This window comes from Mustela nivalis (assembly GCF_964662115.1).
Source record: "Mustela nivalis genome assembly, chromosome: 7".
Taxonomy (NCBI): domain Eukaryota; kingdom Metazoa; phylum Chordata; class Mammalia; order Carnivora; family Mustelidae; genus Mustela; species Mustela nivalis.
The window spans coordinates 50863807-50879027 of NC_139026.1; the positions used below are offsets into that span (position 1 = coordinate 50863807).

Sequence of the window (15221 nt, forward strand, 5' to 3'; positions counted from 1 at the left end):
TCGTGCATGGAACCCAGAATATGAGTACAAACTGAAACCCAGAAACAGGAGAGAGAAATCACAGAGAAAGAAGGAAATAAGGCCCAAGGACAACCTTAGATAAGACCCACAGTTGATGGGTGGGCAGAAGGAACAACCAGAAAGAGAAGCAGCAGTTAGAAGCGTCAGAGGAAAACAAGGGTAAAATCATATTATAGAACGTAATGCAAGAGAGAATATTAACAATGTTGCTGTTATTACTATACTCTCAATTTTAATGCCTTTGTGAATATGATACTGAGATATAATAACATGCCAGAAAATAACAAAACCCTTCAAGTCTTTCATATTAAAACTTATGATTAATACATAGATCTCAGAGTCCTGGGATTGAGCCCTGCACCGGGCTTCCTGCTCCCTCTCCCTCTGCACTGCAACCCCTGCCCACCCCCGCACTGTGCTCTCTCTCAACCTCTCAAATAAACAAAATCTTAAAAAAAAAAAAAAAACATAATGACATGAGTATAAAATATGGATAAAACAAATAAACTACTATGCTAATTAGAATAATCTCCTTTTTATTCAATAATCTCCTTTTTATCCTCAACAATTTCTTCCCCAAAATCATTATGTTGCCCCACAGGTCTCCTTTTAAAAGGTTAAAAATCAGATTCAGGGGTGCCTGAGTGGCTCAGTCTGTTGAGCATCCAACTCTTAATTTCAGCGCAGGTCCCAGTGGGGAGTCTATCTGAGGATGCCCTGCCTCTGCCCCTCCCCCTACTCACACACTCTCTTTCTCTCAAAAATAAATAAATCTTTTTTTTTTTTTAAGATTTTATTTATTATTTGACAGAGAGAGAGATCAAAAGTAGGCAGAGAGGCAGGCAGAGAGTGAGGGGCAAGCAGGCTCCCCTCTGAGCAGAGAGCCTGATGTGGGACTCGATCCCAGGACCCTGAGATCATGACCTGAGCCGAAGACAGAGGCTTAACCCACTGAGCCACCCAGGCGCCCCTCAAAGATAAATAAATCTAAAAATAATCAGATTTGGAAGTTTTGGGTTTTTGTGGTTTTTTGGAGGTTGGACTCTTAAGCAACACAGCTTGAATGGAAGCATAACAAATACCCATTATTCATTTCTTCCTTCCTCTTGTGACAGATTTTGATCAAATTATATATAGACTCTTGGTCAAGTAAAAAACAATCTAAGGGCTAGCCAAACATATTTTCCTGAGTTCCTTGATGTCAGGCCATGCTGCCCTCTCACCTGCATAAGTTCATGGCTTTCCAGAAGGTCATTCTCTAGCATCTCCTGGGTAAGGCGCCCCATGGTGCTGTAGAATTCATCTGCTGTCTCACAGCATTCTATCTGCCTAGATAAAGAAAGGAGAGTAGAAGAAAATGTTTAGGCCCCCCTGTTGTTGTTTATCAGGTATATGCTGCAGGTGCAAAACAAGGTATTGCCTCTTGCCATCAAAGTTAGCAATCAACAAAAATCACAATCCTAGGCACTTGCCCATGGCTTAGACACAGTTTGCATGTCCCTGCTTGCAATTCTCTGCTATTTCCAAATTAACCCATTTTTGCTGATTTTTTTTTTTTTTTAGAAGTCACAATCCTGGTACACACTCTGCAAAAAAAAACACCAAAGGCAGCTTAGAGGTACTTGTTACAGGATGAGCTCTCTCTCGTTTCTGCCCGCCAGCCTCACAGCCCCACCCGCGGCATCTTGCTTATTTTCATGTGACATGTTCTACACAATACACTCACCATCTGTCAGAACTAATAACCACAAAATTGGGTCCTAAAGAACAATTACCCCCCTGTAGGGAATCTGGGGCCACAATGGTGCTATCACCAATAGACTGAAACCAAACCGCAGTAGAAGTGATAGATGAAAAATACAAGAACAAGAACTTCTAACTTTTGTGCACATTTCACCATCCCCAGGACGCTTTCACAGACAGAAATTTTTCGGTTCTTCTCTAGCTACTGTAGCCAGCTGGCCATTACACTGTGCTTCTTGCATTTGCTTCTTGCATCTACATGTAAATAAAGAAACCTGTCACCTGGCAACCTGTAAGGCAGGTTAGACTTTCATCCTTCTGCGGGGGGGAGAAAAAAGGAAGAGTTTCAAGCACAGAGCGCTGTGAGCAGCTCTTCCTGCCCGTGGGTCCTGGGGCCATGCTTTACTGCAACCACCTTTCTGGCACGGATAAATAAATAAGCAAATAAATAAATATCAAAAAAATAAAGCAAAAATACCGTGCATGTGTATCTACTATCACGTTTTCTGTACAGTAGGATAATTGTATTTGCCCCCCCCAACCTATAAGACATACACTTTGACATACGCTAATGTCGGGGAATTTCCACGGGGCCATCCAGAAAACACCATGATGATGGAAAAACTGCAGGTGCTCGAGTGCGCTCTTCAGTCCCCTTGCCATCAAGCGAAATAGCCTGTTGAAGTGTTATTGCAAAACTCCAGAGTAGCGTGTGGGCATAATTGAAAAAGTGGTTAAGTGTACCCTGGAGGGTGAGGAAAGGAAATAATGCTTCAGAAGAGTTCTGAAAAATATACTCCAGGCTGACAAGGAAGAAAAAGCTTTCCAAAGACATGGATGTGGGAGATGGCAGGCCCTTTCCAGGCTGTGGAAGGAGCTCCATGCGACCAAAGGTGGCCAGGTGGCCTGCATGGCCAGAGGGTGACGGAGAGAGTGAGGGTACAGAGCTACAGACAGCAGATGGCAATGGCGTCACGTGCCTGCTGAGGCTCTCGGGGCAAGAGTCCCTGAAAGGCACTTCCGAGGGAGTGTGGGAACAGATGTGCCCTCGGCAAGGTCGGCTGGAGGTCGCACGGCAAGTGTAGGGTATGATGGGAAGACCAGGGAGGAAACATGGCGCTAGGCCAGGGTGACGTATGAGGGAGCAAAACAACACAGGGTGTCATAGGAGAACGGATACTTGAGAGACGCCAGGGAAGGCTGTGCTGAGGGTCCACGGCTTACGGATTCCCAAAGCACCGCGTGATGTGAGTGCAAAGAAGAAATGCCAAGTTGCAGGAGGAAGAGGAATGGAGAGGTCCCACGGAACTGTAGTTCATGATTTTTCCAGCAAAAAGTTTGTGGGGAGGAATACAGGCGCTGGAGTCCGAAAGATCCAGGATTAAGTCCCAGCTCTGCAGCTGATGAGCTATGGGACCATGAGCTAGTTAATTCACCCTCTGGGTTAGCTTTCCCACTTGGAAAGGCAGGAGAAGAATCCTACCTACTCCCTGGGGTTATGCAGAGTACCGAATGAGACCAGGCGTTTAAGCTGCCTGATGTCATGACAGCACTGTGCTGGCTGCCCTTCCTTTCGTTTAATAAGTGGCATACTCAAAAAGATGTAGAAGTGCAGGGAGCAAAGACACTGAAACATTTAAAGTCCCACCAGTGTCATTCCTCTATCCCCTGAACTTCATAAACAATACCAGTTTATTGTCAGTAGACTCACGTTAGTAAAAGTGAGATTCTAGGGGCACGCGGCTGGCTCAGTCGGGGGTAGAACATGTGACTCTGGATCTCAGGGTTGTGGGTTCGAGACCCACATTAGTGGTAGAGATTATGTAAAAATAAAATCTTAAAAAAAAAAAAAAAAGTGCAGATCTTTGAGTCAGGATATCTGGGTTCAAAATCAGGCCCTACCACTTACTGAGTGACCTTGGGCGATTCACTTAACTTCTCTGTGGCTCAGTTCCCACATCTGTAAGATGGGGGTGAGAACAGTACCTACCTCATAAAATAATGGTGAGTACTAAACGAGCTAGCTTCACCTCTACAGTGCTTCAAGCAATACTGGTCCACACCACGACTCCCCTGGGAGGACCAGACAAATTCTGATCCTACGTGTAATGGATGGGGGGAGTAAAACCAGAATCTCTTCTTTTCCTCCTGCCCCATAACTAAGAATGAATACAAAGGTGACTTTAACGGACTCAGCCTCAGTAAATTGTTACACTGTTTTAATTCCATAAACTAGTTACCCGGTAACTGGACTATCCTACCCACAGACACAGTCAAAGTTCAAGGAGCTTCGGGCATAGAGTAGGTTGGAAATGTAGGACTGCAGAAAGATCTAGATATCGAGGGAAAATGAAAAGATAAGTAAACAGCACTCCAAATCCCCAGCAGACTCATTTATTTGCCCAGCTGAGAATCAGTATACCAAAAATCAAAAGCGAAGGAGATGGCTATGTGCTGTTTCCAAATAGTTGTACAAAATAATGATCTTTCTAAATCCCTGAATTGATAGTTGGTGGATCTTTCTTGCAAAAAATGGGAAATACTGCAAGTCTCCCAGGAAACAACTTAACATAAATAAAAGGCTGGTTAAAAGGTTTTTGAAGCAAAACACTGGCAGTGATTTATTAGTTTTCTGACATGTTGTCTATGAGTACTCACTCAAGTCATTTAAAACTCTAGGAAACAAACATTAAAAACTTCTCTGCATCTTAACTCTTAACAATTTCATCCCAATGTCCCTTCCATTACCCAAAATGTAGAATTTTAACATAATAGTCATAATATATTAGAGATGGGTGAAAATATCCTCCTTTTCACAGTCCCACTACTGGTAACAAATACAAGTAACATCTATGTGGTACTATGTTTGGTAGTAACAGATTTCATCACAGAATTAATTCCTAATGAAAAATAAGAGGCTCAATGTGTTCTGCTATTTTTTTAAAGTAGGATCCACTCCCAAAGTAGGGCTTGAACTCACGACCATGCGATCAAGAGTCGTGTGCTCTGCTAACTGAGCCAGCCAGGTGCCCTCTGTGTGTTCTACTCTTGACTATGTACTAAGCACCAGAGAAACCCTATACATCTTATTTCATTTAATTTTATTATGGCCCTGAAGGGCAGAACTAAATAAATACTAAGGACTTAAAAATCATTCACATCGTGAATGTTAGCCAACAAACACAGCTACTCCTCTTCCAATCTTCCTCTCTTCCATCTCAGTTCCTCCCCCTCCCTCTCTTCCCAACTAGAGTCTAGGGAGAGAGTGCACAGTAAACCAGCCAGGACACTAGCACTGAAGTGGAGATCTACAGACCTGGAAAAGCCTGCCCCCCCTTCCCCAACATAGATTCTATTTGCCCCCCCATAATCAAGAATCAGCCAACTAAGATTTCAGAAGGCTAAAGCAATTCAACCAAGTTCCCAACTTTCTCTTTTGCGCCTCCTTAAATACAGATGCTTTTCACGTTAGAGCACAAAACTGCTTCAAGCCCCCCAAACCACAGAACAAAACAGAATGGGGAAATCACTTACTCTCCCAATTTTGCCCAGATGGCCAACGACACTCTCAAGATGATTTCCGAACCTTCAAAGAAGACTGAATCCCAGATCTTGAAGACCGTATGGTGAGGGAGGCACGTAGCAAAGAGAGTCAGAAACCACTGCATTGTGAAGACGTTCGTGAGTGGAGGCTCATAGCCACCTGAAATGAAACAAACATTCTGTGTTTCTTCAGAACTGATGCAAGATATAAAATTAGCCTTGTTCAATCATCCACAACCACCAAATCTGTTACATTTCCTGACTGATTTCTTTAGATCTCTACATTTTGGTTCTTTCCTCCCTTTTCTCCTTCCTTTTTTTGGAAGAACACAGGTGTGTTTGACAAAAAAAAATCTCAATAAGCAATTTTCACAAATTCTTTATGATACTTCAAAAATCTTTTATCTAAAGATTTTATTTATTTAGTTATATGACAGAGAGAGAAAGAGAGCACAAGTAGGGGAATGGTAGGCAGAAGGAGAGGGAGAAGCAGGCTCCCCGCTAAGCAGGGAGCCCATCGCAGGGCTCAATCTCAGGACCCTGGGATCATGACCTGAGCCGAAGGCAGATGCTTAACTGACTGAGCCACCCAGGTGTCCTGATATTTCAGAAATCTTAACCTAAAACTTAATTTGGCTCTACCTATTTTGGGGTGTTCAAAATTAAGGAGAATGCTCTCCTCACCAAAAACAGGATAAGAAGAAAGGATTTTAGCCTCTTAGAAGTAGAATCCAATTTTCGAAACCTCATAAAGCCCACTTTTATTCAAGTGCTGCTGATAAAAATATGGCTCTTTATGAAATTATTTGTCTACTTCTTAAATTATAGACAGCTCTCAGACCACAGTGGAATTAAACTGGAAATCATAACAGAAAAAGAGCTAGAAAAGCTCAGAGTATTTGCAGATTAAACAACATGAAATTTTAAAAATATTGTGAATTAAACAATCCACACAGCTCACACTGAAGTTTCTGAATTTACCAAAAACACAGAGCTCCCTCCTACTTTCTGTGATGGCATTAAGTATGTATTTTATGAAATGTAAAAATGTAGGTATTTAAACTGATTCTCCCTCCAAGTCAGTCAGACTACACATTTACCCAAGGATTAGCCAAACAAGATCTGTTCTCCTGCCCTCATTTTCTCTCTTCTTCTGCAAAAACAAAGGAACATCACGGTTCAGAAAATCAAGAATCTGAGGACAGGGCTTACGGGCAAGTTCAGGACATTTGGAGGCAAAGGTGGAACCCAGGAAAGCATATCTGACATCGGACAGGCAAGGCAGTCTATCTGGACGTATTAGGACACCCCCAGAGGTGTGCAAGGGTACTGCACAGCCAAATTAAAGATTATTCAGGTGGCCAAGAAGAAAATGCTGAAAGACAGCCAGGCATCACTAAAATGTCCAGTGTCCTGTAATCACAGATTAGGTCCTCACAACCTTTCCTATTTTCCCAGATTTCAATGCACGGGTGCAGAACTGGCAACCATTTCCAGGAAACACAACAAACTTCATTATTCTTTCTGGGACCCCTGCACAGAGCCAGGCAAGTATAGGCAGCAGGTATGACCACAGCCTCAAGCTCGGGCTCCTCAGCAAGCGGGGCCATGCCCACCAGACAGCGACAACTCAGGGCCTCCCACTTGCTGAGCAGAGGCTCCACCCCTCCCTCGACCCAGGGCCTCCCCCCACACTGCAGGGCTCCAAAGCCTACCTGGAGGTCCGGGGAGCCCTTCTCCAGAAAGAGTAGACCTATTCATCTCTAGTAAACCTAAATACCCCTACCACGGATAGATAAGAGGAGCACTGAACATCCGAATCCAAAAGACTGTTGGTTTATCTCCTAAAAGTTAAGGGGGATGCATATTTGACTCTCCACAGGTTCCATGGTTCAGGCAAAAGCATAGTGTGTGAGAAATTGTACAGTCGCTCAGCTTTAAAGAACTCCTATGGGTTGGTATGAGCTGAGAGCAGCTGAACTAGATGGTAAGACAGACTCTCCATCTAGGAAGAAATGCATCCTGTTAGATGTCCATTCAGGACTGGTAAAGTACTCGGTTCTTGACGGACTTCCCAACCAGGACCAGTCTGAGGTTCAACACGGGGCCCTATGATTTTTTTTCAGTTGTGTTTTTGTTCTCTAACCATCTATTTCAATGCACCAAACGCTCGTGAACAGAAATACCTGAAAACAAGTATTTCTGCGCAAGGTCTAGGCTCAGGGGGGACAGTGGAATCAGGGAAGTGAAATATTCCCAGGAGTGTAACGGCGCCAAGTCATCACTACCTCCACTTTCCTTGTTCGCGGTTCTCTGAAGAGTGTCCAGGTGCTGAGATAACTCGGGGAGCTTCAGGCTCAAGAGATCCCTGAAGACAGCCATGTCCACGGACAGAGCCCGGAGGTTATTGACAAAATAGCTTTCAGGAAGTACCTTATCAATAAGGTAAATCATAATCTGAAGAAAAAGATAAAGAATAAGATCGCTTCCTAAACACTGAGATCCCAACATGTCCCAAATAAAAGGAACATATTTAAAAATGCAGTTAGCCAAAGCACACCATCATTTCAATGTGTCAATACTGAATGTTCTGGACTTCCGTAGCTCATGTGCACGCTGGGTGAGGAGTGAGAGGCATAATTATTAAAGGAACTCAGACCCACAGTCCACTGCTGTCTCAAGTTTCTAGATGGGCCACCAGACCCGAGTTCAGCCCCTAAGGAGCTGTGCTGGTACAAGGCTCAGCCTCACTCGGTGGCGGAGCCCGAGCTCCATCAGCAGCAAGCAGCAATCCCATACTGGCTCCCTGGTGGCAGCACAGTTTCACAACCTTCATATGAAAACCAAGAGCTGAACCATCATAAACCTCACCCCACTCCGCCTCAAATGAAAGCAAGTCTAGAGACATACTTAGCATCAACCTGGTTATTGGAACTGAGAGTGGCTTTCCGTCCACTTTCCTCTCCCAGGACAATGCAACAAGGGTTTTGTTTGAACGTGGGGTACTTTCAAAGTCTGGATTTCTTTCATAAGATTATCTCACAAGTTCTTCAAATTACTATTTTCATTCTAACTTTTCTAGTTGTGTTACCTTTGCTAAGATGTCAAGAACCACCAGAATGACCCAGCAAAACACACGAGTTCTGTGCGTCAGTCTCGGGTCCTTACTCTGTCAGCTGGTATCCTCTGCTGTGCTCCTCCTCCCTAGAAGACCACTCACTCCCCGGAGCACAGGAAAAACGAAATTAAGAATAAAATCATAGCTGGTATCATGGTCTCACATTTTAATTTTTAGTCTAACACAAAACTCTATTTCCCAAGAAAATTCTCTCCCAGACCTGACAAGGGCCCATCTTTCCCTCATCTCTGGCTTCCAGTTTCTACTTTTTAGGATCATTGTTTTGACTAAGCCAATAAGGACTGGGCCATTCTCTTGAGAGAATACCTCTGAGACCTTTATTACAGAGGGAGCTGAGCAATAAAAGGAGAACAGTAGATTCAATCTGTGTGGAGGAAGGAGGTCCTAGAGGGACTAGGGCCAGCTGATGAGGGGGTACAGATGTCTAGCAGAGAAGACTGCCCTCTCTGAGTAAGGAGAAGAGGGATGGACAGGCTCACAAAGGCAATATTTAAAGGTAATGGTCTATTATGGTACTTTTTATCTAAGGATATAATACAACAGAGATACTTCAGCTTTTCTGAAGAAATGATGATCTCTCAAAATTACATGAAACAAGAAGAACAAAAATTTTCAGTTATCATGGTAATTCCTGTGACACACTGAAATTCTCTGTCCAAAGGCATCTCAAAGTCTCACGTAGGGCATCAGAGACAGCCGTGTGTCGTGCTAGGTGGGCCACTCCACCCACTGATACATTTTGAAGACCACACATTAGATTTTTTTTTTTAAGATTTTATTTATTCATTTGACAGACAGAGATCACAAGTAGGCAGAGAGGTAGGAAGAGAGAGAGGCAGAAGCAGGCTCTCTGCTGAGCAGAGAGCCCAACGTGGGGCTCGATCCCAGGACCTGAGATCATGACCTGAGCCGAAGTAAGAGGCTTTAACTCACTGAGCCACCCAGGCGTCCCCAAGCATTAGATCTTTAAAAAAATTCAGATAAATAATGGCAATAGAGCAAAAATAGTGTCTCCAATAAATGGTGCTGGACCAATGGGACATCCACATGCCAAAAACTAAACCTAAACACAAAACTTACACCTTTCACCAAAAAATGACTCAAGAGAGAACGCATACCTAAATGTAAAATGCAAAACTATAAATCTCTTAGAAGATAACATAGCCTAGATGACCTTGGGTATGATTATGACTTTTTAGATGCAACAGTAAGGACACAATCAATGAAAGAAACCATTGGTAAGCTAAATTACTTCAAAATTAAAAACTTCGGGCGCCTGGGTGGCTCAGTGGGTTGAGCCACTGCCTTCGGCTCAGGTCATGATTTCAGGGTCCTGGGATCGAGTCCCGCATGGGGCTCTCTGCTCAGCAGGGAGCCTGCTTCCTCCTCTCTCTCTCTCTCTCTGCCTGCCTCTCTGCCTACTTGTGATCTCTCTCTGTCAAATAAATAAATAAAATCTTTAAAAAAAAATTTAAAACTTTGGTTTTGTGAAAGACAATGTCAAGAAAATGAAAGGACGTGCCACAGATTGGGAGAAATATTTGTCAAAGACGTATCTGATAAAAGACGGTCATCCAAAATATACAAAGAATTCTTAAAACTCCAAATAAAATAATGTGATTAAAAATGGACCAAACAAGTCCTTTGCCAAAGATGCATTCAGATGGGATATAAGAAAAAAGAAAAAGATGGGATATAAGCATATGAAAGAATCTTCACATCATATATCATTAGGGAAATTCAAATTAAAACAGGATACCATGGCACACAACTACTAGAATAGCCAAAATCCAGGGGTGCCTGGGTGGCTCAATGGGTTAAGCCTCTGCCTTTGGCTCAGGTCATGATCCCAGAGTCCTAGGATTGGGCCCCACATTGGGCTCTCTGCTCGGCAGGAAGCCTGCTTCCCCCTCTCTCTCTGCCTGCCTCTCTGCCTACTTGTGATCATTCTCTCTGTCAAATAAATAAATAAAATCTTAAAAAAAAAAAAAAAAAGAAAGAAAGAAAGAAAAAAAGAATGGCTAAAATCTGGAATACACCCAATGTTGACAAGGATATGGAGCAACAGAAACTCTCACACATTGCTGATGGGAATGCAAAACCCTATAGCCACTTGGGAAGACAGTTTGGTGGTTTCTCACAAAACTAAATATACTTTCACCATCTGATCCAGCGATCACTCTCATTGGTATTTACCCAAAGGAGCTGAAAACTCATGTCTACACAAAAACTTGTGCACAGATGTTTATAGCAGCTATATTCATATTTGCTGGAACTTGGAAGCAGCAGAGACATCCTTCAGTAGGTGAACGAATAAACCGTGCATACCCAGACAGTGGAGTATTATTCAGCACTAAAAATAAATGAGCCACCAAGCCATGAAAAGACAGGAAAGAAGGAACCTTACATGCTTATTACAAAGTGAAAGAAGCCAATCTTAAAAGGCTACATACTGGATACTACATACTACATACAGGATAGAGCAAGAGATCATAAAAAGACCAGTGGTTGCCCGGGGAGTGGGGGTAGGGTAGGGGGGAAAGGCAGGGGGATAACCAGGCAGAGCACAGAGGATTGTTAGGGCAGTAAACACACTCTGGATGAATATTATAAAGATACATCATTAAACATCTGTCTGACCCACAGAATGTGCAACACCAAGGGTGAATTCTAATGTAAACTATGCAATTTAGGCGCCTATGACCTGTACCAGGCAACCTGTGGATTGTAATCCATGTTACAATCATGGATTGTAACAAATGTACATTTGGTGGGGAATGTTGATAGTGGGGAAGCTGTACACTTGTGGGAGCAAGAGGCATATGGAAAATCTCTGCACCTTCCTCTCAATTTTGCTGTGAACCTGAAACTGCTCTAAAAAAATTACATATTTTTTAAAAGTAAATAATGAAGGAGCCTAAACATTTTAACAAATAGTTAAAAACAGTTGCTAAGAAAAAACAGTAAGTGCTCAAAAGCACACAAAATGGTTTAATTACTTCCCAAATAAACTATTTATTTGCCTAATAATTAAAACTTGCAGGGTCCAAAGTGGCAGCTAAAAAACACTGACCCCAGTATCTTCCCTTGTATCTGAAATGATTCTTCATGAATCCAATCTTTGTCTGCATATTCAATGTCTAACCACAAGATTCTGAAATGATGATGATGTCATTTCATCTCACGGAGTTCGTTTTCTTAGAGGCAGAAATATAAATATTCAGTTCCTCAGCTTTATCTCATCCATCTTTTTTATGTGAATTTTTAGTTTGTCAAGGAGTTTCTTTCATGATTTGAATGGCAAGTATGTCCCCGCCCCCAGACCTCTCCACCTCACTCCTAACCTGAATTGCTTATTCCAACTTTTCAACAGTCCTTTTTATAGTCACAGAAATAACATCTGAAAAGAACAAAATCACCTAAAGCTAATAGACTGAGCAAAACAAAGGCTTAATAAAAAATGTTTTGAACTCATGTATTTGATTTGTCATTGGCTCCCCTCTCCCTCACTTAATGTGATGAAGAAGGAGTTTCAGAGCTATTTCCTGAAGTACAAGAATGGAAAAAAATGAAAGGGTGAATACAGATTTAGACCAGGTCAGGCTGGGTTTATAATTAATTCCACCATGATGCATATAAAACCTGGAGGAACATTTGTTTATTTTTCCATATGACATTAGTCAGTGCCCGGGAATATCACTAAGGTATTTATCACAGTCAAACACAAGGCTGGGGCCGGGGGAGGCTCCTGAAAACAAAGACTGAGTATTCATCCCATCCATCACAAAGCATTACAACCCCTAGCAGTTTGAGGGTTCAATTATGAATTAGCAACCCCATACTGCCCCAGGCTAATAAGGAAGCAGCCATCCTGTGCCTGTGAAATGCTTCATTTCTCATAAAGATTATTTCTGGTGACTCACGGACTCACATTCCAATTTATTAGCTTAAATTGTTTGTAACCCATCTCAAAGTGTTTCCAAAATGTTTTTACTGATAAAGGCTCCAGGCACTAAAGATTAAAAGATCATAAAATATCATTCATTTCCATAACCTTTTTCCATGCAAATACCTTCCATCATATACATGTACTCTTAGCTTACCTCCTCCATACCACTCCCCATCTATGAGATAGTAAAGCAATAAAAAGATCCAACTGGAATTAAACATAACTTGTGGAGCAGGCAGCTTCTAACATGACGACCTTATGACCTCCACCTCTTGACAGTCACATTCTTATATGAGCCCTTTTCCTTGAGTAAGAGCTGGACCCAATGACTGGCTTCTAATGAATAGAATATGGCAAAAATGATGGAATGCAGCTTCTGGTATTAGAGTACAAATCTGCAGTTTAATCTCTCCTGCCTTGCTCATTCTCTTTTACTCTCCTCCTCACTCTGAGGGATGCCAGCCACCTCGCTGTAAGATGGAGACATGGCAAAGAACTATTAAAGGTCTCCGGCCAATAGCCAACCAGGAACCCAGGCCCTGGGCCAGCCACCTGTGAGGAATTAAATCTTGCCAACAACCACATGAACTTGGAAGTGAATGCTGTCCCCAGCTGAGCCTTCAGATGATGCTGCAGACCCAGCCAGCAGTTTGGATGACACAACAATATGATTTAGAGCCAGCTACAGTGGACCCGGGTTCCTGATTCCAAGAAACTGTGAGGTAAATCATGTTTGCTATTTTAAGCAGTTAATTTGTTACAAATCACGATAAATTTATACAATTCATATTCAACTTGCTTTAAAAATGTGATGTTTTATCTATGGGACCAAAAACAATCATTCTCCTCACATCTGGCAGATATGTGAGTCCGTCACTTGACCTGGCTTTAACATGGGGGAAGTGGTGATTATGGGTCAGTACAAGGTGTAGCAAATGGCCATCAGGGAAGAGGAATGACAGTTCACTCTCAGAAGAATTTCAACTGCCTTCTTCAGAGCCCCAAACTCACCTTCAGTGCATCCCCTTCGTTGCCTTCCACTACTTCCAGAATTAGAGCAGCCAGGATGTTAAAGCCTTGGCAGTACCCAACATTCTTGTTCCATCGGGCATAGGCCAACAGGACCCGTTTTAACACAACCCTGTCCTGCTCAGCCTCCTGGCCACAGTAGGAACTGCAGCCTGTGCGGTGAAGATCCTGAAGAAGGCAAACAATATTCTTTTAAAATGTCTCCTTATAGTCTCTCCAAAAAATGCCTTTAACTTTGCCTCAGCATTAAATAGAATCAGATTATCAGCATGGATTTTAGCTTTTAAGAATGTTTATGTACCCTATACACATGGGCCAAAACAATTTTTAAAATTTTCTTTTTCCTAATGTTTTCTAATAAGCTAAGATACATTTTTTTTCCCCAGTTTTTTTGAGATGTAGTTGACTTGAACACTGTCAAGAGCAATTTCAGTCAGGCAAATTTTCTAACCTTCTTCAGAATTTTCTGTCAAAATTTAAAGTATTTCCAGAATTAATACAAAAGTGACTCAATTAACAGAAATTAGATTCTATTTCTATATAAACTGCAAGTTTCCTTAAGTACTAAGTCTCGGATAAAATAAGAGTCATTTCAATATATGCGTGATCAATGCTAGTCTTATTCCTTTCTCTGAAATGAGATGTAATATTCAACTATCATATTCAACCCCAAATAATATTAAGGAGCAATATCAAAATATCAAAAAATGCAATACTGTAGAGAGACAGGAAAATCATTCTGTCCAAGACAGAAAAATCTATCCAAATTATTTTATTTGTTTAAAAAATAAACCTCTATCGTGCTTTAGTATTTAATGAAGACAATATATATAATTTAATAACTAAGCAGAGACTATGATTTTCATGAGTTAATGTCATTTTACTGACACAGCATTCACTTCAATGAGAAAAATTAAAGATCCTCTAAATAACATGATTGTTATAAAATGTATACTGCCTTAACTCACAATTTAAACAGAAAGAAAACATTTCAAACATGGAATACTTCATCTCTGAGAAACATTCTGAAATTCCAAATAAACAGCTAAAATATGGACAACGCCCAGGCTTTATAAACAAACAAAATAGAATTTCATCATTCTTTTTAACATTTGTCTGAAATGGACTGAGTTAGATCATAAAGCAGCTCCTTTCATAGTTAGGACTTCTTCATGAAAAAAGTATCTTCAAATCTGTCAAAACCTTAGCCAAATTCTGATGGCCAAAATTAATGAAAGACAATTTCCCTTTTAAAACTCCAGCTTAGGGGTGCCTGGGTGGCTCAGTTGTTAAGTGTCTGCCTTTGGCTCCAGGGTCCTGGAATCAGAATCAAGCCCCTGGAGCCCCCCAACCCCCCAATCCCCCCATCCCCACTTCCTAACCCCCCACTCCATCCAGGCTCCCTGATCTGCTCCCTGCCCAGCGGTAAGTCTGCTTCTCCCTCTCCCACTCCCCCTGCCTGTGTTCCTTTGCTTGCTGTCAAATAAATAAATTAAATAAATAAATAAATAAATAAATAAATAAAATCTTTCCAAAAAATAAAAAATAAAAATAAATAAAACCCGAGCTTAGCATTATACTGTAATGAACTCATATAAAACCAAAAGCCATGTGTTAGAGGCTTATGTAAGAGAACAAGAGTGGGATCAAATTGAATCAGCAACCTTGGCTTTTGGCAACAGACCCTAATCAATTGAAATAATCCCAGTAGGCAAACCATAGCTGTCTCCACAGCTGGCTTGAACCCTTGACCATCTGGTTTTAAGTAGACCCATCAGTCAATATGACTATCTTCAT

General features: G+C 41.7%; 1 protein-coding gene across 4 annotated transcripts in view; it reads right to left on the reverse strand.

Annotated features, from left to right (window-relative positions):
• Positions 1-15221, reverse strand: part of TBC1D30 (TBC1 domain family member 30) — an 82017-nt gene that overhangs the window by 17868 nt on the left and 48928 nt on the right. For all 4 annotated transcript variants that reach the window (XM_082738296.1, XM_082738295.1, XM_082738297.1 and 1 more), the window contains 4 exons: positions 13407-13592; positions 7596-7764; positions 5299-5467; positions 1245-1350 (listed from right to left, as the gene is read on the reverse strand). In XM_082738296.1, coding sequence (XP_082594422.1) covers positions 1245-1350; positions 5299-5467; positions 7596-7764; positions 13407-13592 — 630 coding nt within the window. The remainder of the gene's footprint in view (positions 1-1244; positions 1351-5298; positions 5468-7595; positions 7765-13406; positions 13593-15221) is intronic.